General features: G+C 60.8%; 3 protein-coding genes across 4 annotated transcripts in view; 2 read left to right on the top strand and 1 right to left on the bottom strand.

The window, feature by feature from the left end:
• Nucleotides 1-624: 624 nt before the first annotated feature.
• LOC134562043 (antigen peptide transporter 2-like) lies at nt 625-7,945 on the bottom strand. 2 transcript variants are annotated; one of them, XM_063419499.1, is made up of 12 exons: nt 7,850-7,945; nt 7,027-7,578; nt 6,307-6,415; nt 6,099-6,229; nt 5,317-5,522; nt 4,479-4,676; nt 3,949-4,077; nt 3,680-3,868; nt 3,436-3,609; nt 2,924-3,083; nt 2,429-2,556; nt 625-1,472 (listed from the first exon to the last, which is right to left on the bottom strand). In XM_063419499.1, exons 2-12 carry the CDS (start codon nt 7,514-7,516, stop codon nt 1,224-1,226), a joined length of 2,163 nt encoding a protein of 720 aa, XP_063275569.1. In that variant the 5' UTR covers nt 7,517-7,578; nt 7,850-7,945; the 3' UTR covers nt 625-1,223. The 2 variants fall into 2 exon arrangements, with proteins under 2 accessions (XP_063275569.1, XP_063275570.1); XM_063419500.1 differs by lacking the exon at nt 5,317-5,522 and having other exon boundaries at nt 4,479-4,579.
• Nucleotides 7,946-8,174: 229 nt separating this feature from the next.
• Nucleotides 8,175-13,900, top strand: LOC134562046 (antigen peptide transporter 1-like). The gene is made up of 10 exons (XM_063419504.1): nt 8,175-8,548; nt 8,916-9,018; nt 9,097-9,442; nt 9,834-10,031; nt 10,462-10,590; nt 11,195-11,395; nt 11,600-11,773; nt 12,360-12,519; nt 13,099-13,235; nt 13,672-13,900. Exons 1-10 carry the CDS (start codon nt 8,452-8,454, stop codon nt 13,873-13,875), a joined length of 1,749 nt encoding a protein of 582 aa, XP_063275574.1. The 5' UTR covers nt 8,175-8,451; the 3' UTR covers nt 13,876-13,900.
• A 1,626-nt stretch (nt 13,901-15,526) lies between these two features.
• The window catches only part of LOC134562038 (tenascin-X-like), a 35,146-nt gene continuing 29,536 nt past the window's right edge, over nt 15,527-21,136 (top strand). The window contains 6 exon segments of the mRNA XM_063419488.1: nt 15,527-15,572; nt 16,523-16,761; nt 17,901-18,119; nt 18,715-18,827; nt 19,390-19,543; nt 20,338-21,003. Coding sequence (XP_063275558.1) covers nt 16,524-16,761; nt 17,901-18,119; nt 18,715-18,827; nt 19,390-19,543; nt 20,338-21,003 — 1,390 coding nt within the window. The 5' untranslated portion in view covers nt 15,527-15,572; nt 16,523.

The following is a 21,136-nucleotide window of genomic DNA, read 5'->3' as shown; positions in this document are numbered from 1 at the left end:
GTACCAGCGGCAAATCCAGCTGTGGATCACCTCCCTGCAGAGGAATCCTGGTGTGTGATCCATGCTGGAATCTCATAGATCTTCTCTTTCTGCAGAAACAGGCAGAGAAACAGATTGTTTGACTGCAGGTACAGAGCAGGACCTGCGTGGGATTCCAGAAGGAATGTAGGGCAGAGTTCCAAATCAGGGCATGATTCCAGATCGGGAAAAGTGTATCTGGGCTGAATTCCAGAGCAGGATCAGGTGGGACGGATGGAGCAGCATTGGAGTGGGATCCCAGAACAGGACTGGGGGGATTCCAAAGCAGATCAGGTGCTACTGATGGGGCAGGACTAGGGCACAATGGATACAGTAGGATCTGGTGAGATTCCAGAGTAGTTCTTGCTCTCTGTGAGCTCTTCAGCCAGATCCAACCCACGGGATAGGGACAGAGACAGGGTGACACCAACTCTTACTCTCATCCTGGCAGGAACCACCTGAATTATCCATGGTGCTAGGTCCAACCCCTTCCCTCTCCCTGCAGAAAGCCACAAATTGTTGGCAGACCTAAACCTGCTGCTCTCACCCATCACGCAGTAGCCCTTTCAACAGATTGACTTCTTGTTTTCCCATGTTTTAAACACAAGAATCACAATTATTCCAAATGTTTTAATTCTGGAGTGAAAATAACCTGGCTTGGGCAATAAATCCAAGTTCCCTTCTCCAGTGCCCAGCAGTTCCTCTCTGGGAACCAGGAATGGAAAAGGGGACATAGGGAACTGGGATGAAGACACTGGGGATAGGGATGGGGACACTGGGAAAGGACTGGGGACACCAGGAGCTTGGACTGGGCACAGCAGGAGTGGGGCAAGGACCTGACACCCACACCCAGATCCGTCCCTTGGGATTTACTTCCCACTCTGTGTCCCATGTCCAGGAGCAGACAGGGGACATGGGGACCAGGGATCACGGGGAAATGGTGGTGCTTGTATACAGGTGGTCTGTGCATGGGGGATACAAGGAAGGATACAGCGGACATGGGGAGTGGGGATCCAGAGGACACAGAGATCCAGGGAATGGGGGTACCTGGGGGACACAGTGGAGACATGGGGGAATACAGTGACCAAGGCGACACGGAATTTGGATCCAGAGGACATGGGGATAAGGGATTCATAGGACACCGTGACTGAGGACATCAGGAGCTGCTCAGGGGCACAAACTCCAGGAATGGGGCTAATTTCCCTTTATTCCCTGCCAGATGCAGCCCCCTTTCTGCTGCCCGTACTAGGGACCTCAGGCCCCCCAGCCCAGTCTCCTCCATGGACCAGGCGGCTGTAGGTCCCGCGACGTTCCCGCAGCTCTGCTGGCGTTCCCGTCTCCACCACGGCCCCGCGCTCCAACACCACGAGGCGATCGGCCGCCTCCAGCACCCGTGGCCGGTGGGACACGACCAGCACAGTCCGGGCCAGCCCAGTGCGCAACCAGCGCTGTGCCTGGGGACAGACAACCCTCATCCCATCCAGTCCAACTCAGTCCTACTCAGTCCCACCTGATCCCACCCAATCCCAACCAACCAATCCAATCCCACTGTCTCATTCCTCTCAGTCCCAGCCAAAGCCCATCATCCTATTTTTGAGATCCCACCTCCCTGTTCTCCACCCCATCCCCATGCCCACTATGCCATCCTGTTCGCACTATCCCCACTGTCCTGTCCCACCTACTCCCACCACCCCAATCCTTCCCATCACATACCATCTCTCTGTCCTCAACCCAGCACTCCTATCTCCTCCATTCCCACCCCATCTCATCTCTTTGTCTTCATCCCTTCATTCCGTTTTTGTGCCATCCTGGTCTCCATCCCATCCTTGTGGGCCCAATGTTTCTGAAAAGCTGAGGGTTGCTGGTTTTTCCCAAGGGAAACTTTTCAGCAGTTTCTCCTTTCCAAAGCAGCTTTGTGTAAATAACTATCCTTTCCATAATATTTCTAAGTAAACAATATTCCTTTCCCATAACAACCTCTCTCACAAAAGGTGTTGTTTGTGCTACATAACCAATGGAGAGAGGTGTCCATCCTATGGACCAATAATGTGTCTTTTTAGCTTTAAAAAGGCATGATGAATTGTAAATAAAGCCTTCTGATGTTCTTCCGCCTGCTGGAGTCAAGCATCTTTATTTCATGTGCAATTGCAACACATCCTCACCATTCCCGTCCCACCATCCTGTCCTATTTCTCCACCTTGTTGACTCACATCACCCCATCCAATCCCTGTCTTCATCAGATCATTCCCACTCCATCCCATTATCCCTTATTCCTGCCACCCCATCTCTCCAGTCCCCATCCCACCATCCCATCCCAGCCATCCCACCCTTCCACCCCCACACCACCACACTCCATTTTCACCAGCTGCACCCCCATCCCGACCAACCCCCTCTATCCTACCCCACTCACCGCCCCCTCGTCTCCATCATCCAGAGCCTCGTCGAGGATGAGGACGGCTGGACGCCGGAGCAGAGCCCGGGCCAGGGCCACACAGCGCCGCTCCCCTGCTGCCAGCCGCCCCCCGTGCTCCCCCACCTCTGCGGGAGTAATCCCATGGGATCAGTGGGATCCAGCCCTGGGGTTCCCCCTCTTCTCCCCACCTTCTGTGCTCTCCCACCTCTGAGGGATATCCTAGGATCAGTGGGATCCCAGTCCCAGAGGTCCCCCCCCTTTCCCCTATCCCTCACACTCTCTCACCACTGAGGAAGCAATCTCATGGGATCAGTGGGATCTGACCTCAGGGATCCCCCAAAACCCTAGCATCTGCCACCCACCACGCTCTCCCATCTCTGCCAGAGGATCCTGGGATCAGGGGGATGTGTCCCACCAGTGTCCCAGTCCCACTCCAACCCCTGGATGAAGCCCCAGGCCTCAGGATTCCCTTGGTATCCCCCCAGCTCTCACCGGTGTCCCAGCCCTGCTCCAGCCCCTGGATGAAGTCCATGGCTCCAGCAGCAGTGGCAGCCTCCTGAAGCTCTGACTCTTTGCAGTGCTCCAGCCCCAGGGTGATGTTTTCACGTATGGTTCCAGAAAACAGGACGGGATCCTGCTCCACCAGCACCACCTGGCACAGCCCCGAGCCTTGTGATGCTGTCTTGGCTCCTGGTGTCCCCATCCCTGTTCCATGACCCCATCCCACCTTGGTGTCCCCATGGTGTCCATCCTTGATCCCATTGTCCCCATCTGTGTCCCCATCTCTGACTTCCCACTTTTCCCGCCCCCATCCCATTTCCCAGTGTTCTCATCCCACTTTCTGTTGCCCCCATCCTATTCCTGGTGTCCCCATCCTTCTTCCCACCATCCCTATTCCTGCTCCTGATGGCCCCACCCACGCCTCCCAGGTCCCACTTCCCACTTCCCCGTCCCCATTGTCCCAACTGCATTCCCAGTGCTCCCTGAGTCTCCGCTGTCCCCACCTTCCGGTGCAGGTACTGGTGTTCATATTCTGGCAGCGGGATCCCATCCAGGAGCACCCTCCCACTCCCAGGATCCCGCAGCCGCTCCAGCAGTGCCACGGCCGTGCTCTTCCCGCTTCCGTTGGGCCCCGTCAGCGCTGTCACCTCCCCAGAGCGCAGCTCAAAGGTTACATCCTGCGGGATGGGGACAGGTGATGCCAGAATTCCCACCCCTGGGAAACCCCACCTCTCCTGCCAGACCCACCTGCAGCACAGGGTGCTCTGGGTTCCCAGGATATGTGAAGGACACCTTCTGAAAAGTGACGTGACCCTGCAGCTCAGGGGGCTCCCGAGTCCCCCTGACATCCCCTGTGGGTTTCCGATCCAGGTATTCCCAGATCTTCCGTCCGGCAGCCGCATTGGTCAGGAATTGATTGAAGCCATAGAGCAGCACCTGAGGAGAAGGAATGGGGTGGCACTGGGATGGACAGAGGCATGAATGGATGGACAGAGATGTGGAATCCATGGGATCACCTGGACATGGCTGCCAACTGTGTCCTGGTACAGCAGGAAGGTGACAAGGACACCAGGAGTGATGTATCCATCGCGGAGCAGCTGGTGGCTCCGGAAGAGCACCAGGACCCGGATGGCCAGCTCGAGCATCTGTGTGTGGGAACAGGGATACTGGTGCCCCCGACCTACCCCTGGTGTCCCTATTCCATCTGTCCCCATCCCGGTCCTGGCGTCTTTATCCCTGTTCCTAGTGTCCTCATTGCAGTCCTGGTGTCCCCATCTCACTCTTGATGTCCCCATTCCTGATCCTGATGTTCCCGACCTTTGTCCCAGTGTCTCCATCCTGCTTCTAATGTCACCATTCCCATTCCTGGAATGCCCACTCCTGATCCCATATCCCTGTTCTGGTATCCCCATTCCTGGTGTCCCCAGTCTGCTCTCAGTACCCCCCATCCCAGATGCTGGTTTCCCATTCCCAGCATCCTCATTTCCAGTGTCCTCATCCCTGATCCCAGCATCCCCATTCCCTGGTGTTCCCAGTCCCCTCTGACCCTATGGACAAGAGTGAAGAATGCCAGCTCCAGCTCTATCCGCTCCTTCAGCCTCAGCTCCTTGGCCAGGTTCTGGCTGTGCTGCTTCTCCTCCTCCTCCTCTGCCGAAAAGATACGGATGGTCTCCATGGCAGCAACAGATTCCTGCACCCCTGAGGCTGTCCGGGCGGATGCTTCCAGCATGAATTGCTGAAGTCTCTGTGGCAGCATTGGAGGGTCACCAACTTTCTAAGGTCATCTTTCTGGCCCACCATCCACATCCCATCCCCAGCATTCCCATCCCACCTCAACTATTGCATCCCCACTATTGCACTCCCACCATACCACACCTTTCTCTCCCACCCCCACCATTCCCATCCATTCTCTCAGTCATAATCCCACCATCCCCATCCCCAGTGTCTCATCCCATCCCCACCATTCTCATTCCCAGCATCCTATTCCTCTGGTCCTCATCCCCACTCCCATCACCTAGGACCCCATCCAACCACCCCATGCCATGCCATGCCATGCCATGCCATGCCATGCCATGCCATGCCATGCCATCCCATCCTTTCCCCAACATCCCACCTTATCCCATCATTCTCTTTCCATCCACACCATTCCCATCTACACCATTCCATTCTATCCCCTCACCAGCATTCCCACGATCCCCTTCCCCTGGTTTCTATCCCCTTTTATCCCACCATTTCCATCTCCATCATCTTCCTTTCCATTCTCCATCAACACCATCCCATCCTCACCATGTCATTACCCTGGCCTCCATCTCAACTCCACTGTTCCCACCCCCTTATCCCACCTCTGTGTCCCCCTCCCACTCTTTCCCTCCTACATTCCTGACCTGTTTCCGGGCACTCTGGATGCGGTGGGTGGCGATCCCAAGGGGCAGCTCCAGCAAAGCCAACAGCGCCAGCCCCGGTGCCAGCCCCACCATGAATGCCCCCACCACCAGGGCCATTCCCAGGCTTCGGAACAGCTGGTTGGCTCCACTCGGTGTTGCCATGCACACCCGTGGCACTTCCATGGAAAACTGAGCCAAGAGCTCAGCTGCAGGTTGGGAAAAGGGGTTGGGATCATGGTGGGTGGGGACAGGATGGGAATGATGTGATGGAGACCAGTGGGATGGGATGATGGGAATGGGTATGGAGATGGTCAGGGTGGCATGGCATGGGAGAGTGGAGACGGGATGGTGGGAATGGAGATGGTGGGAAGCAATGATGGGAATGGTGGGATGAAGCGGGGGACATGCAATGGGATGGAGGCATGAGAATGAGAATAATGGGGATGGGACAGTGGATAGAATGGGGAAGTGGGATTGGGGCAGGATGGGACATTGGGGCAGAATGAAGCCAGGAACATGGGACAGGATGGTACAGGATGGAATGGGAATGATGGGGATGGAATGGTTGGATGGGATAAAAGACAGATGAGATAAGATGGGATGGGTACTGGGGGCTGGGAGGGGGACTGGGGTGACAGGATAGTTGGGATGGGATGGGATGGGATGGGATGGGATGGGATGGGATGGGATGGGATGGGATGGGATGGGATGGGATGGGATGGGATGGGATGGGATGGGATGGGATGGGATGGGATGGGATGGGATGGGCCATGCCCCCTTACCTGCTGGCACTCCCTGGAAGAAGTCCAGGTCTTGGTGTACCAGGTGGGAGAAGAGCCGGAGACTCAGGTTCCGATGAAGACGTGCTTTCAAGAGCATGAAGAACCCCCCACGGCACCCAGAAAACAGCACTCTGTGGGGGCAGGGGGACACGGTGACATCAGGGACACTGGGGACATGGGGACAGGCGCTGGGAATGCTGCAACTCACCTGGTGGCTCCAGCAGCCACCACTATCCCTATGGCTCCTGTGGTGAGTCCATCCCCATTCCCGATGGCATCCAGCACCTTCCCAGTGACGTACGGTCCCGACGTCTCCCCTGGGCGTCACCAAGACTGTGTCATCATGGGTGTGACTACTGACACAGGGGGACCCTGATTTGTGAGGGACAGGACCCAATCTGGGTAGTAGGGATCTAATTTTGGGAAAGCAGGACATGATTTGGGCAGGACACAATTTGGAGGGATCAGGACTCAATTGGGGGGGGTTGGGTGCCAAATTTAGCAGTTTGACACCCAGTTTAGGGGGTCAGTACTAATTTTTGTGTGTTCAGCACACAATTTTGGGGATCAGAACCTAAACATGGGAGATCAGGACCCAGTGTCTTGGGGGTAAACATCCATTTTTGGGCATCAGACCCTAAGTTTAAGGGTTAGCACCCAATTGTGGGGCTCAAGACTCAAGTTTTCAGGGTCAGAATCCAATTTGGAGGGTCAGCACCCAACTGAAGGGCTCAACTTCCAATTCAGGGGGGTCACCACTCAATTTTAGGGTGGTCACTGCCTATCTAGGAGCCCAGCACTAAATTTTTAGGGCCCAGCATCCAATTTGGTGGTGGGGGGGGGCAGGTCCCAAACTAGGTGGGTTCCCAAACTGGGGCTGCAGAACCCACATTTGGGGTGTCAGCACCTGTCACCACTTGTCACCCACCAACAGCCGCCAGCACGAGGCAGAGGAAGGCAGCTCCAAGGATCTTCCGCTCCTCCCAGGTCAGTGCCAGAACGCGCCGGATGGTGCCAGGAGCCTCGGGGGTCTCAGGGACGCCGTCGGGGGCTGGGGGCGAGGCCCAGGCCAGCAGGGCCAGTGCGGCAGCTGCGTGGGCGACCCCGAGCCAGGAGGGCGAGGCGGCCGCCAGCAGCCCCGGCCCAGCCCCGGGAGGCCCCAGGAGGTGCCGGAACGTTCCGAAAGCCGCGGGGGTGGCAGCAACGGTGACAGCGGCCGCGGTGGCCCCGGAGGGACGGCGCCGGGGCAGTAGCCAGGTGGCCACGGCCAGGACTGGAAGGCGAAGGGCGGCCTCCAGCCACACGCCCGCCACGCCCAGCGGCGCCAGCACCGGCACCAGCGGCACCAGTAACACCAGTGCCAGGGCATCGGCCACCAGCAGAAGCCCGGGCAGGAGACCAGCGGACGGCAGAGCCATGGCGGGACCAGTACAGACCAGTGTAGGGCAACCTGTGTGGCTCCCAGGGAATGATCGACACCCTGTGAACTCACCAGTTAAAACCAGTTAGGACTGGGGTGCTCCCCTGTCCGCACCCGTAGTCCCAGTCTAGACTACGGTGCTACCAGTCTAGGCCCCTGAGCTCAGCAGGTCACACCAGTACTCCCAGTCCAGCCTGCGGAGCTCCCCAGTGCAGACGAGGCACTTTCCAGTCCGGACAGGACGCTCCTCAGCCCACACCAGTACTCCCAGTCCAGCCCTCTCAGCTCCCCAGTCCACATCAATATTTCCAGTCCAGCTTGGGGCACTCACCAGTCCACACCAGTGCTCCCAGTTGGGCCCCCCACCAGTTCCCCGAAAGGTCCGTTAATGTTTCCCTTTCGAGCTCCCGCCCATCCCGCTCTGCCCCGCCCCCGCCACGCCCCTCCCCGCCCAGACCCCGCCCAGACCCCGCCCAGACCCCGCCCAGACCCCGCCTCCGCTTGGCATCGCCTCCTTCTCCTCGCAGCCTGCTCCGGCTCCCTCTGCCTGGCAACCGATGATGTCACCTCCACCTCGACCAGTCACAGACGTTCATTCCGGGGGTGGGCGGGCCAGGCCGGGATTCCCGGGGGTTCCCGCCGGCCCCGCCCCGCCCCCCGCGCATCTTTAAGGTATTCCGGGAAATCGCGGCGGTGGATGGGAAGTGGCCCGGCCGGATCGGGGTGGCATCAATCACACCGGAACCCTCCAGCACCCAAAAAATCCGGACTGGGACACACCGGGAGCAGTACCGGGACCCGCACGGACACTCTGGGACCCTCCAGAACCAACTGCGAGAAGAACCGGGACCAAGAGGGAGCGGGACCGGGACCCAGCAGGACCCAGCAGGACCCAGCAGGACCCAGCAGGACCCACCGAGCCCTCTGCCCGCGATGCTGTCTCCCCCCATATGCCGGCTCCTGGCCCTGCTGCGCCCTGAGTGCGGGCGCTGGATGCTGGTGGGGGGGCTGATGTCGGCTTCTGCCCTTGGTACGGGGGGACCCCGACCGGGGGGACCCCTTTGAGGGGCTTCGGGATCTGATTTAGAGGATTTGGACATAACTAGGGGGGGGGGCAGGACTCGATGGGAGATTGCAAGGCAAATTGGAGGAGTCAGAACCCAATTTGGGGGAGGCAGGATCTGATTTGAGGGAGGTCGGAAACCAATTTGTGGGTCAGGACCCAATTTACAGGTAGTGAGCACCCACTCTGGGGAATCAGGATCCAACTTTGGGACTCAAGACACAGTTTTTGGAGTGGTTAGGATCCAATTTTCGGGCCTCAGCCCCCAGTTCAGGGGCCACCACCCTGTTTCTGGGTGTTTGGGGCCCCCCACCCTGATGCCGTGTCCCCACAGGTGAAGTGGCTGCCCCGTACTTCACGGGCCGTGTCACCGACCGGGTGACACAGGAGGATGCAACAGCGGCCGTGTGGCCCCTTGTGCTGGCAGGGCTTGGCAGGTGGGTGACACCGGAGCCACAGGGACACCCCGAGGTGCCAGTGACCCCGCGGCTCCGCTGACCCCGCTGTCCCCGCAGTGCCATCACCGAGCTGGTCTGTGACAGCATGGCAGCTGTGGCGCTGACGCGGGCGCGGGACCGGCTCCAGCGCGGCGCGGTGGCCGCGGTGCTGCGCGGGGACGTGCCCAGGCCGGGGAGCAGCCTAGGGGACACGCCAGGCGCGGTGGCTGAGCGGGTGACAGGGGACGCTGAAGCGGCGCACTCGACGCTGGCCCAAGGGCTGGTGTCAGCGCTGTGGGCGTTGACACGGGCTGTGTCACTGTTGGCCACGGTGTTCTGGCTGTCCCCGGTGCTGGGCCTGCTCACCTTCCTGGCACTGCCCCTTTTTGTGCTGCTGCCACACAAGGTCGGGTCCATCCAACAGGTACTGAGGGGATATGGCGTGTGAGGGGCCATTGTCACCTCCCTGAACCTTGACTTCACTCCAAGTCCATCCTGTCCCCTCCATGTGCCTGTAGTCACTTCCCCATGCCCACTGTCACCTCCTCTTGTCCCCTGTTTCCTCCCAGTCCCCCCACCTCCCATCCCCGTGGTGACCCCCAAGTGACTTTCCCATCCCCTCATGACCCCATGGTGACTCTGTGCTGACCCTCCTATTCCCTCTGTGACCCCATAGTGACCCTGCAATGATCCCCTGTCCTCCTCCACCCATCCAGTGTCTCCTCACTCTTGTGGTGGCCCCTCTGCATCCCCACGGTGACCCCCCTGTCTCCACTGTGACCCCAGGGTTGAGCCCCTGTTCTCCGTGTCCACAGGAGCTGGCACAGCAGGTGCAGTTGGCACAGGCCAGCACCACGGCGGTGGCCCTGGAGTCTCTGAGGGCCATGGGGACCGTCCGGGCCTTTGGGCATGAGGCCGGTGCCATCAAGCGTGTCCAGCAGCGCTTCGCCCAGAGATACCAGCTGGAGAGGAGGGAGGCGCTGGCCTATGCAGCTGGGCTCTGGGCCAGTGGGGTATGGAGACATCGGGGGCACAGGGGTATGAGGAACAGCAGCCCGGGAATCGGGGATGTGCTGGCACAGGGCTGGGGGCAAGGTCACGTGGTGGCAGGGGGCATTGGAATAGAAGACATGGGGACATGGCAGCAGGACGTCACATTGGATGTGGTGCCAGGGGGATGAAGACATGGGGACGGGGGCATGGCCATACAGGGATGGGACATGTGGTGACAGGGCCTGGGGGACAGGGACACAGCATCAAAGGGCCAGGGGCCAGGAGGACATGGTGGCACAGGGGTGGCAGAACATGGGGAGAAGCAGTGTAGGGCCAGGGGACATGCAGACATGGTGGTCTAGGGCTGAGTGGGATGGGGATGGTTGCCTGGGGAAGGGGGACACAGTGGCCATGAGGCTGGGCTAACACCCTGTGTCATTGTGTCTGCAGTTCCCTGCACTGGCCCTGAAGCTGGCGCTGCTCCTCTTGGGGGGACACTTTGTGACCACAGGGACCGTCACCCCTGGGGAGCTGGTGACCATCCTCATGTGCCAGCTGCACTTCACCAGGGCCATGGAGGTGATGAGTGTGTCCCATACATGTCCCCCGTGTGTTCTCTCCTGTCCCCAGCCTGTCCCCAACCCCATTCCCCGTGTCCCATGTCTGCCTACCATGTCCCCATGCTCTCCTGGCTGTGTTCCCATCTCTGTCTCCTGTGTCCCCAGCCCCTCCCTGTTGTGTACACCCCATGTCCTCAGGTTCCCTCCCTTATGTCCCAGTGTGAACCTGCTGTGTGCCCACCAGCTCCCTGTGTCCCCATCCATGTCCCCATGCCTGTTCCCCATCTCCCCAGCCTGTCCCAGCCATGTGTCTTCTTCCGAGTCTTCAACATAACCTTGCTGTGACCCCTCCGTGCCCCCAGGCCCCATCCTCACCTGGCTGTGCCTCTCCCTGTCCCTAAGTTACCCCATGCTCCCCTGTGTTCCCAGGCTTTTCCATGTCCCCAGCGTCCCCCCATGTCTCCATTACCTCCCATGTCCCACTGTCTCCTGTATCCCCAATGTCCCTTGTGTCTCCCAAGTCCTCCCATGTCCCCAGGCCATGCCATAGCTCCCCTATATCACCTCATATCTCCACATGTCCTCTTCATGTCCCTGTGTCCCCAATGTGCCCATGTCCCCAGGCTTTGCTCTGGTACTTTCCTATCCTGGCCAAGGCCATTGGCTCCTCTGAGACACTCCTGGAACTGCTGGAGAAGGCCAGGCTGGTGGCACCTGCAGGGCCACCATCACCTGTCACCCTCCATGAGACCACATGGACTCAAGGCCTGTGCCTCAAGGATGTCTGGGTGTCATACCCTGGCCGGTCCGAGCCAGTCCTCAAGGTGATGGTGACACAGGGGCATGGGGAGGCATGAGGGTATTGTGAACATGGGGGGCACATGAGACATAGGGGGACATGGGGAGGACATGGGGAAACATGGGACTTGGGGGGATATAGGACATGAGCACAAGGGGATATTGGGGATACGGAGGGGACACAAGGGACAAGGGGAGGTGTCGGGTGCGATCCCTGTTCCTGCCACCAGGGGGTGTCGCTGTCGCTGCGCCCCGGGGACGTTGTGGCCGTGCTGGCGCCCCCTGGCGGTGGGAAGAGCTCGCTGGTGGCTGCGGCGCTGGGGCTGCGCCCCCTGGCGGGTGGGACGGTGCTGCTGGACGGGATTCCCCTGAGCCCTCACTCGGACCCTGCTCTGCGGCAACAGGTGACGCGCACGGGCCACCCCCGAGCTGCCACTGCCACTCCTAGGTCACCATCCATCCCCTGCTGCTGTCCCCTTGTCACCAAACCTCTCCAGTGTGGTCCCATGGCCACCCTGAGCAACCTGTTGTCCCCAGCAAGTCCCCACAGCCACCTCTGGGTGTGCACCTGGTCGTCAACAGGTCCCCATTGCTACCCCCAAGTCACTCCTGTGCCCCAAATGGGTCCCTACTGCCTCCCCAAGGTCACCAGTGGGTGCCTCCGCACCAACCCGTGGGTCCCCAATTCCACCTCTGTGTCACCTGGGTCCCCAGTTCCACCCCTGTGTCGCCAGTAGGTTACCATGGCTACCCCCAGGTCACCCATTGTCCCAACAGCCATGATCACCACGTCGCCCTATGCTCTCAACACATCCCCACTGCCACCCTCAGGTCACTCCTATGTTCCCAACAGTTCTTCACAACCATCCCTATGTCACCAGGCAGCCTCACCATGACCCTGCCACCACCCCATGTCTCCATATGTTTCCTCCTTGTCCCTGCCTAATCCCTATTTGGTGCCATGTTCCCCCATGTCCCCTGTCCCCACAGGTGGCTGGTGTCCTGCAGTGCCCATCCATCTTGTCTCGCTCCCTAAGCGCCAACATCACGCTGGGCTGGGGACACAAGGAGGGGACACAGGTGGTGGCAGCAGCGCGGCGGGTTGGGGTGCACACTTGGGCCCAACAGCTGCCACACGGCTATGACACAGGTACAGCAAGTGTTCCCGTGGTCCCCCTGCAGTGTTCCCAGTCCCCATCCAAAAGTCCCCTTGGTCTCCCCAGTTTCCCCAGTGTGTCCCTATCGTGACCCCTTGATGTTCTCATAGTGTCCCCTACTGTTCCCATGATGTCACCTCACCGTTCTCAAGGCATCCGTAATGTTCCCATGGTCTCCCCACCATATTCCTCCTGTCGCCTCGCTGTTGCCTTGCTGTCACATCTCTGTTCTCCCTGTGCACCCCAGAGCTGGGGATGCAGGGGTTGTAGCTTCTTAACATGTCCCCAATGTCTCCCCTTGGTGTCCCAAACGTGTCTCCATGGTGTCCCCACAGTGTCCCCATTCTGTCACCACAGTGTCCCGTTGTACCCTTGCTGTCCACTCTCTGCCTGCTCTTAATTTCCCATGGTGTCCCCTCAGTGTCACCTCTCTGCCTCCTCCCTGTCCCCTCACTGTCCCCGGAGAGGTGGGTGCACTAGTGGGTGTGGATCCCCAATGTGTCCACACCACATCCCCGTGGTGTCCCCACAACATCCTTGTGGTGTTCCCATGGTGTCCCTTCTGTCCCTAGAGGTGGGCCCACGGGGGATGCAGCTTTCAGGGGGGCAGGCACAAGGAGTGGCGCTGGCCCGGGCCCTGCTCAGGACCCCCCGAGTGCTGGTGCTGGATGAGCCCACTCGTTCACTCGATCCTGTGACCCGGCACCAGGTAGGTCACAGCCCTGTCCCTGTGTCCCATGGCCCCATCCCCTGGGTCCTCACTCCCTGTGTCTGCTGCGTCCTCAATCCTCATGTCCCCCATATGCCCTGGGTCCCCTGGGTCCCCATGTCCCCTTGGTTGCTGCCCCCATGTCTCATGCGATTCCCTCTGCCCTGGGAGCCCCAGGTCCCTGCCCCTGCATCCAGTGTCCCCCCCTTGGTCCCAGTGTCCCCCCTTCCCTGGGTCCCCACATCCTCCTATACCTAGATCCTTGTCCCACATGACCCAAATCCCAGGGCCCCCTTGGTCCCAATGTCCTCTAGGTCCACATGTCCCCACTCCCCAGGTCCCTCACTATGCACTCCACCCTGATGCCCCCATGTCTCCCATCTCCACCATGTCCCCCCATGTCCTCATGCGCCCTGTCCCTGCTGTGTCCCCACAGGTGGAGCAGGAGCTGCTGTGTCCCGGCGGTCCCGGTGGGTCAGCGGTGCTGCTGGTGACAGGGCGGGTGGCCCTGGCCCAGCGGGCACCGAGGGTGGCCCTGCTGGAGGGGGGACAGCTGCGGGAGCTGGGGACCCCCGGGGAGCTGAGGACCCTCCCGTGGGGGACAGCGGGGGACGCTGGGGATGAGGAGGGCGAGAACTAGGGCTGGGAGGGGGACACTGGGGATGGAGACTGTGAGAACAGGGGTGGGGACGCTGGAGGGGGAGGGGCAGTGGGGACATGGGGAACAAGGATGGGGTCACCGTCGGGGAGAGGGTGACTTCGGGGCCAGGGCTGTCACAGTGACCGAGTGTGAAATCAATCAATAGATCTACAAATCTGAACGTCAGCAGATCAATAAAACAAACAATAAACGCGTAGGGAGTGGGGCTGGGGCGGGCGCCGGGACCCCCCCGGCAGGGCCCCCCCGCCCCTCCCCCCCTATGAGCTAATCGTGTTGATGGAGAAAATTCCTTGGCAGGGGCGGGGGGGACACACGGAGGGGAGAAAACGGGGAGGACTAGAGGAAGACATCGGGTGGACACAGGGTGCTCCCCCCACTCTGCTCCCGCCCACGTCTGCCCCCCACTCCCGACCTTTTGGGGATCCCAGGAGCCCCCCCTCCCTACCCCCCCTGCTGTTGTTGTTGCTGCCGAGGCAGTGAGTCACGGCCACGCCCGTACTGGGAGAACTGGCAGGACTGGGAGGGGTTGTGCTGGGGGACTGGGAGCACTGGGATGAGCCAAGCTGGTGTTACTGGGAGCCCTGGGTCAGGCTGTGCCACATTACTGGTGTTACTGGGAGCATCTGGACAGACTATACTGGTGTAACTGGGAGCACTGGGGTGGACTGTGCCATGTTACTGGTGTCACTGGGAGGATCAGGATGTGTTACTAGGTGTCATGGGTTAGGCTTACTGGGGGTTTAGGGGTTACTGGTGTCACTGCAATCGGCCATCCTGGTGTTACTAGGAGGACTGGGGTGCGCTGTGCCACATTACTGGTGTCACCGGGAGCACTGGGGCAGGCTATACTGGGGTTCCTGGGACCACTAGGATGGGCTTTCCCGTGTTACTGGTGTCACTGGGATGGGCCATATTGGTGGTACTGGGAGCCATGGGTGATGCTGTGCCATATTACTGGTGTTACTGGGAGCACTGGGGGCTGGAGGGAAGGTGGCACTGCGGCCACTGCTGCTGTTGGGAGCACTGGGATAAGGTGTCCTGTGTTACTGATGTTACTGGCAGGACTGGAATGAGTTGTAGGACAGTTCCTACACTACTGGGAGCGCTGGGATATGCTGTGCTGTGTTAGTGGTGTCACTGGGAGCACTGGGTTGGATTACACTGGGGTTCTTGTGAGCCGAGGGGTCAGTCTGGGGCATGTTATTGGTGTCACTGGGAGCACTGGGATGGGCTACAGTGGGGTTCTTGTGAGCTGGGGGTCAGTCTGGGGCACGTTACTGGTGTCACTGGGAGCACTGGGATGGATTATGCTGGGGTTCTTGTGAGCTGGAGGTCAGTCTCGGGCACGTTACTGGTGTCACTGGGAGCACTGAGATGGGCTACACTGGGGTTCTTGTGAGGCGGAGGTCAGTCTGAGGCACGTTACTGGTGTCACTGGGAGCACTGGGAGCACTGAGAGCCCTTCCGTCTCGGTTGTTTGGTTTCCATGGCGACGCCCCAAACACGGGCGGGGGCGGCTCCCCTGGGGGTAGCGGGGAGGGAGTGGTCCAGGACACTCCCCCGGCCACGCCCTGACCACGCCCCAGGACACGCCCCTCACGAGCCACCCCGCCCGACCCAGAGCGAGAGCGCAGCGGGACCGACCGGAGGTACCGGGGCGGCTGGGGGTCTGGAAGGTCGCTGGGGGGGCACAGGAGGGACTGGGGGAACTGGGGTCACTGGGGGGTGACGGGGCGGGGCTTGGGAGAACAGAGCAGGACTGGGGGGCACTGAGAGAACTGGGGGGGAATTGGGGGCACTGGGAGGGACTGGGAGAGCTGAGAAGGGCTGGCAGGGGCTGGGAGGGACGGGGGGGGCGGAACTGGAGGCACTGTGGGAACGGGGGGTCTGGGGGGAACCAGGGCACACTGTGGAAGGCTGGAGGAATCGGGGTGCACTGGGCGAAGGGGGGGCACTAGAAGCTCTGGGGGAGCTGTGGGGATTGCAGGGACTGAGGAGGACTGGGAATCACTGGGAGTTCCTGAGGGCGTAACTGAAGTCACTGGGGGTTACCGGGAGCTGCTATGGTTTGGGGTGTCTGTGTGTCTCCAGCAATGTCCCCCAGGTCCCTACAACTGTCCCTGTTCTCCCTGTGTCCCCCTCCTGTGTGTCCCTGTGTCGCTCAGGTGTCCCCAGAGATGTTCCTGTATCCCGTACTGATGCGCGTGTATCCTCGGGATGTCCCCTGTGTTTCTGGGTGTCCCCCGGCTGTCTCTCTTCCCCTTCTGTGTCAGCGTGGATGTCTCCCAAGGTGTCCCTCTCCCCCTGCATCCCCCCCGTGGGTGTTCCCTGTGCTTCATGTGTGACCCCAGGGTGTCTCCACATCCTCCCCGTGGGTTGTTTCCCTTGGAAGTCCCCACAGCTATCCCTACGTCCTTTATTGGTGCTTGTGTGTCCCTATGGATGTCCCTGCATCTTCCTGCCGTGTGTCTGTGTGCCCTTTCTGTCCCCATAGGTGTCCTTGTGTCCCCCCCACATGTGCCTGTGTCCCCCCATGGGTGTCTCCCCACTGTTGTCCCCGTGTCTCTCCGCAGTGATCTCTTGTGGTTGTCTCCGGGTGTCCCCATGTCCCCCTGTTTTCCCCCAGGATGATGCCGGTGACCCTGGAACTGCGGCTTCTCCTGCTGGCACTGGCACTGCGGGGGGAGGCAGTGTCCCCGGCAGTGTCCCCTTCAGTGTCCCCTGCCACGTCTCCCCCCGAGCCCCCCTCTGAGACGTGTGGGGCAGCACTGGCGGATGTGCTGAGGCGCCTGCGGGAGCTCGAGGGGCATGTGCAGGCACTGAGAGGACACTGTGGGGACACGGGGGGACCCCAGGCCGGGACAGGTAACAGGGGACGAGGAGGGACAACACAGGGGAGCCCCCGGCTGGGACAGGGGAACACAGGGAGGGCAGGGGGACATGGGGGAACACGGGGCTCATAGGGACAGGGAGGGGACATGGCAGACCCTAGGCTGGGACAGGTAGCAAAGGTTAGGGATATGGAGGGGACACAGCGGGCAGGGGAGGATGAAGGACAGGGAGGGTCATTGGGGGATCACTGGGGGAGTCATTGGGGGTCATTAGGGAGTCACTGAGGTGATTGTTTGTAGGGACATTGGGGTCATGATGGTCCTTGTGGTCATTGGAGATGTCAGTGGGGATCCCGTTGGGGGTCAGTGGGGTGTCACTGGGGGATCAGTGGGGGGGTTCACTGCCGGGATCAGTGGGAGGTCACTGGGGGGTCATTGCCAGAATCAGTGGGGAACAGTGGGAGGTCACTAGGGGGGTCATTGGGGGGCCAGTGCAAGTCACTGGCAGTCATTTGGGTCACTGGGGGGTCACTGCTGGGATCAGTGGGGGTCAAAGGGGTGTCACTGGGGGGGCAGTGCGAGTCACTGGCAGTCATTGGGGTCACTGGGGGGGTCGTTGAGGGGTCACTGGGGGGTCGGGGGTGTCACTGCCAGGATCAGTAGGGATCACTGGGGGGTCAGTGCAAGTCACTGGCAGTCATTGGGGTCACTGGGGGGTCAGTGGGAGTTCACTGGGGGGGTCATTGGGGGGTTACTGAGACAGTCACTGGAGGTCATTAGGGGGTCACTGGGGGGATCATTGGGCCGTCATTGCAGGGTCATTGGGGAGATCACTGGGACGTCACTGGGGGGGTCGCTGCCAGGATCAGTGGGGGTCAGAGGAAGTCATTGGGGGGGTCACTGGGGGGCCAGTGTGAGTCACTGGCAGTCATTGGGAGGTCACTGGGAGGGGTTACTGAGAGGGCCACTGGGGGGTCACTGGGGGGTCATTGGGGGGTCACTGGGGGATCATTGAGGGGTAACTGGGGGGGTCACTGGGACATCAATGGGGGTCACTGGGAGGTCAGTGGGGGTGTCACTGAGGGGTCACTCGGGGGTCCTTGGGGAGTCATTGGGGGGGGTCACTGGGGGTCAGTGGGGGGTCACTGCCTGTGTCCCTCCCGTGTCCCCCAGGCCGGTCGGTGCAACTCTGTGCGCCCCCTGCCGGCGGCGGCTGCGCCTGCCCCGCCCCCTCGGTCGAGGCCCCTCCCCCGCCCCCCGCGTGCCCGCGCGGCTGCAGTGACCAGGGCCGGTGCGAGCGCGGGCGCTGCCGCTGCTTCCCGGGGTTCAGCGGCCCCGACTGCGCCACCCCCGCCTGCGCGCCGGGATGGGGCGGCGCCCGCTGCGACATCGGTGCGTGACTCTGCCCCCTCAGTGCTCCCGGTACCCCTCCTTGAGCTCGCGTCTTAACCACCTCAGTGCCCCTCAGCCCCCCCACTGAGATTCCCCTCCTGGATGGGAGGGGTATCTGCTGGACATCGGTGGCTCCCAGTGCTCCCAGTGTCTCTCCAGCGACTTCCCAGTGACACCACCTCAGCGCTTCCAATGCCTCCCCTCCTCCTGTCCCATCCTGGGGGTCCAACTGTGACACCAGTGCGCACCCAACTGTTCCCCAGTGCCCTTCAGAGTTCCTCCAGTGCTCCCATCCCAGTGCTCCCAGTACACCCCCACTTCTCTCCCCATCCATGGGGGGTTCTCATGCCCCCTCAGTGTGTCCCCAAGTGTCCCTATGTGCCGCTCCCAGTGCCTCCCAGTGCCTCATCCCTGAGTGTCCCCATCTCATTGTGTCCTCAGGGTGTCATCAGCATGTCCTAGGGTCTTCCCACGGTGCCCCCATTCCCTAGATGCCCCATCCCAGGGTGTCCCTGTGGTGTCCCCACGGTGTCCCTATCCCAGGGCATCCCCATCTGATGGGTGTCCCCATGGTGTCCCTGCACTGTCCCCTCAGAGGTGCCCTGGGTAACACCACGGTTGGCCTCCCGTACCCCAACGTCCCTGCGCATCACCTGGCCCCAGCCCCTCGTTCCTCCTGATGGCTACCGGGTGACCCTTGTTCCCCTGGTGAGTGGGGACACAGGAGACATGGGGGTGGGGGCATGGAGATGGGATAGGGACAGGAGGGGACACAGAGGGGAACAGGGACATGGAAGGGGCAAGACCTCAGTGCCACTGGTGTGGCCACAATGGGATGACCCCAATATGTCCCCAAATCATCCCCATGTGTCCCCATGGTGTCTTCAGTGGTATCCCCTATGTGTCCCAAATGTGTCCCTCGTAAGCCCCTGCAGTGTGTCCCAAACATGTGCCCATGCATGCCCCCAGCATGTCCCCAATATGACCCCAGTATGTTCCATAGTGTCCTCAACCTGTGTCCTGTGTTTCCAGTGCTCCCTATCGTGTCTCCACCATGTTCCCAGTGTGTTCCCATGGTGTCCCCAATGCATCCCCCAACACATCCCTAATGAGTTGCCACATGGTGTCCTCAGTATGTCCCCAACATGTCTCCAACGTGCCCCTGAATTTCCCAACATGTTCCTAAGGTGTCCTCATTGTGTCCTCAATGTGTCCCCAGTATCTCCCCCTGGTGTCCCCTCCCAGCCCCTCACACTGTCCCCATCCCCAGGACGACCCTGTGGCCATGACAACGCATGAACTGCCCAGCTCTGCTGTCGCCTTCTCAGTGACAGGGCTGTCCCCAGGCCACCCCTTCGAGCTGCTGGTCCAAGCCCGGCGGGGGCCACATCTGGGGGCACCCGGGGTCCTGCGTCTGCGCACAGGTGGGGACACTTGGGGACACCACAGGGATGCCTGGAAACACCATGGGAACAGGGAAGGGGCTGGGGCAACAGGGACAGGGGTGAGGGTGGGAATGACATAGGGATGAGGATGGAGAAGCCCTGGGGTCCTGCACCTGGGCACAGGTGGGGACACCTAGGGACAAGGCAAGAGGCATAGAGATGGAGTTAGGGAGACAGTAGGGACAGGAATGAGTGGGAGGATGGAAGGACAGCAGTGGGGACAGTGGGTGGCATGGGAACAGGGACAGGATGGTATACAGATGGTATGGGTATACAGACAGGAATGAGAATGGGGATGGCACAGGGATGGGGACAGTTATGCCAAGGGTCACCATGGGGACAGGGATAGCAAGGGGACAAGGATGGGGTTGGGACTGGCATGGGCATGGGGAAAGGGATGAGAGGCATGGTGACAGCGATAGCGCAGTGTCACAGTTAAGGGGACAGCCCAGATGTGTGGTCAGGAATTGCACAGGGGTGGGAATGGCACAGGGCTGGTGACAGCATGGGGACAGTGTGGCATTGAACAGAGATGGGATGGCACAAGGATGGGGTTGGGGACAGTGATGGCATGGCCAAGGGAGTGGGGACAAGGATGGGAACAGGAATACTGGGGGACCAGGGATAGGGGTAGCATAGGCATGGATACAGGGGTAACATGGACATGGGGACAGGGTGGGGATGGCCCAGGGATCTGGACAGGGTAGGGACAGGGATGTCCCCCAGGGACTATCTGCGACGGATTGGTGACATGGATCCCCTTTGCTCCACAGCGCTCATCCCGCCTGTGCCCCACTATGAGGGGTCCCCAGGGTCACCTCAGGGCTCCCTGGGGTCCCCAGCAGTGGCACCATCAGCCCGAGGGTCTCCGGAGTCCCCAGGATCCCCAGGGTCACTGGGGTCCCCAGGTTCACCAGTGTCACCCATATCACCGGACTTGTCCTTGGGGTCACCTGAGTCTCTGGGGTCGCCAGCATCCCCCAAGGTTCCAGCATCCCCAGTAGCTCGAGGGCCCCTGGGATCCCCAGCACCCCCAAGGTCATCAGTGTCACCAGAATCCCCAGAGTCACCAGCATCACCAGAGTCATCAGTGTCACCAGATTTCTCAGCGTCACCAGTGTCCCCACAGTCCCCTTTGCCCCCAGAGTTCCCAGAGTTGCCAGTGTCCCCAGAGTCCCCAGTGTTTCCAGGGTCCTCTCCACCCCTGTGGCCCCCAGTGTCCCCATGGCCCCCACTATCCCCAGGCATCCCCTCCCTGCAGGACCTGGTGGCCCGGCTGTCCACGTACAGTGGATCCCTGCTCCAGCGTCTCGAGAGCCACCTTCGGGCCACCAACTTCCCACTCCGTGGCAACCAGACAGTGCCAGGGGTGGCCCGTGCCATCCTGGCCTACATCCTGCGCCGGCAGGCAGCCCTTGGGAGAGGACAGGGACCCACAGGTGGATGTCACAGCAGGGACTGAACCGGGAGAGGGTGGGACATTGTGGAGGGGAATGAGGGGAAAGAATGTCTCAGGGATGGAGGGTACAAGGGAAGAGAGAAAGGGGTCATGGGGAGAAAGGAACATCACAG

Source organism: Prinia subflava, chromosome 26, assembly GCF_021018805.1.
Source record: "Prinia subflava isolate CZ2003 ecotype Zambia chromosome 26, Cam_Psub_1.2, whole genome shotgun sequence".
Taxonomy (NCBI): Eukaryota; Metazoa; Chordata; class Aves; order Passeriformes; family Cisticolidae; genus Prinia; species Prinia subflava.
Note: the sequence above shows the minus strand (reverse complement) of the source record. Positions and strands in the feature narration are given on the sequence as shown.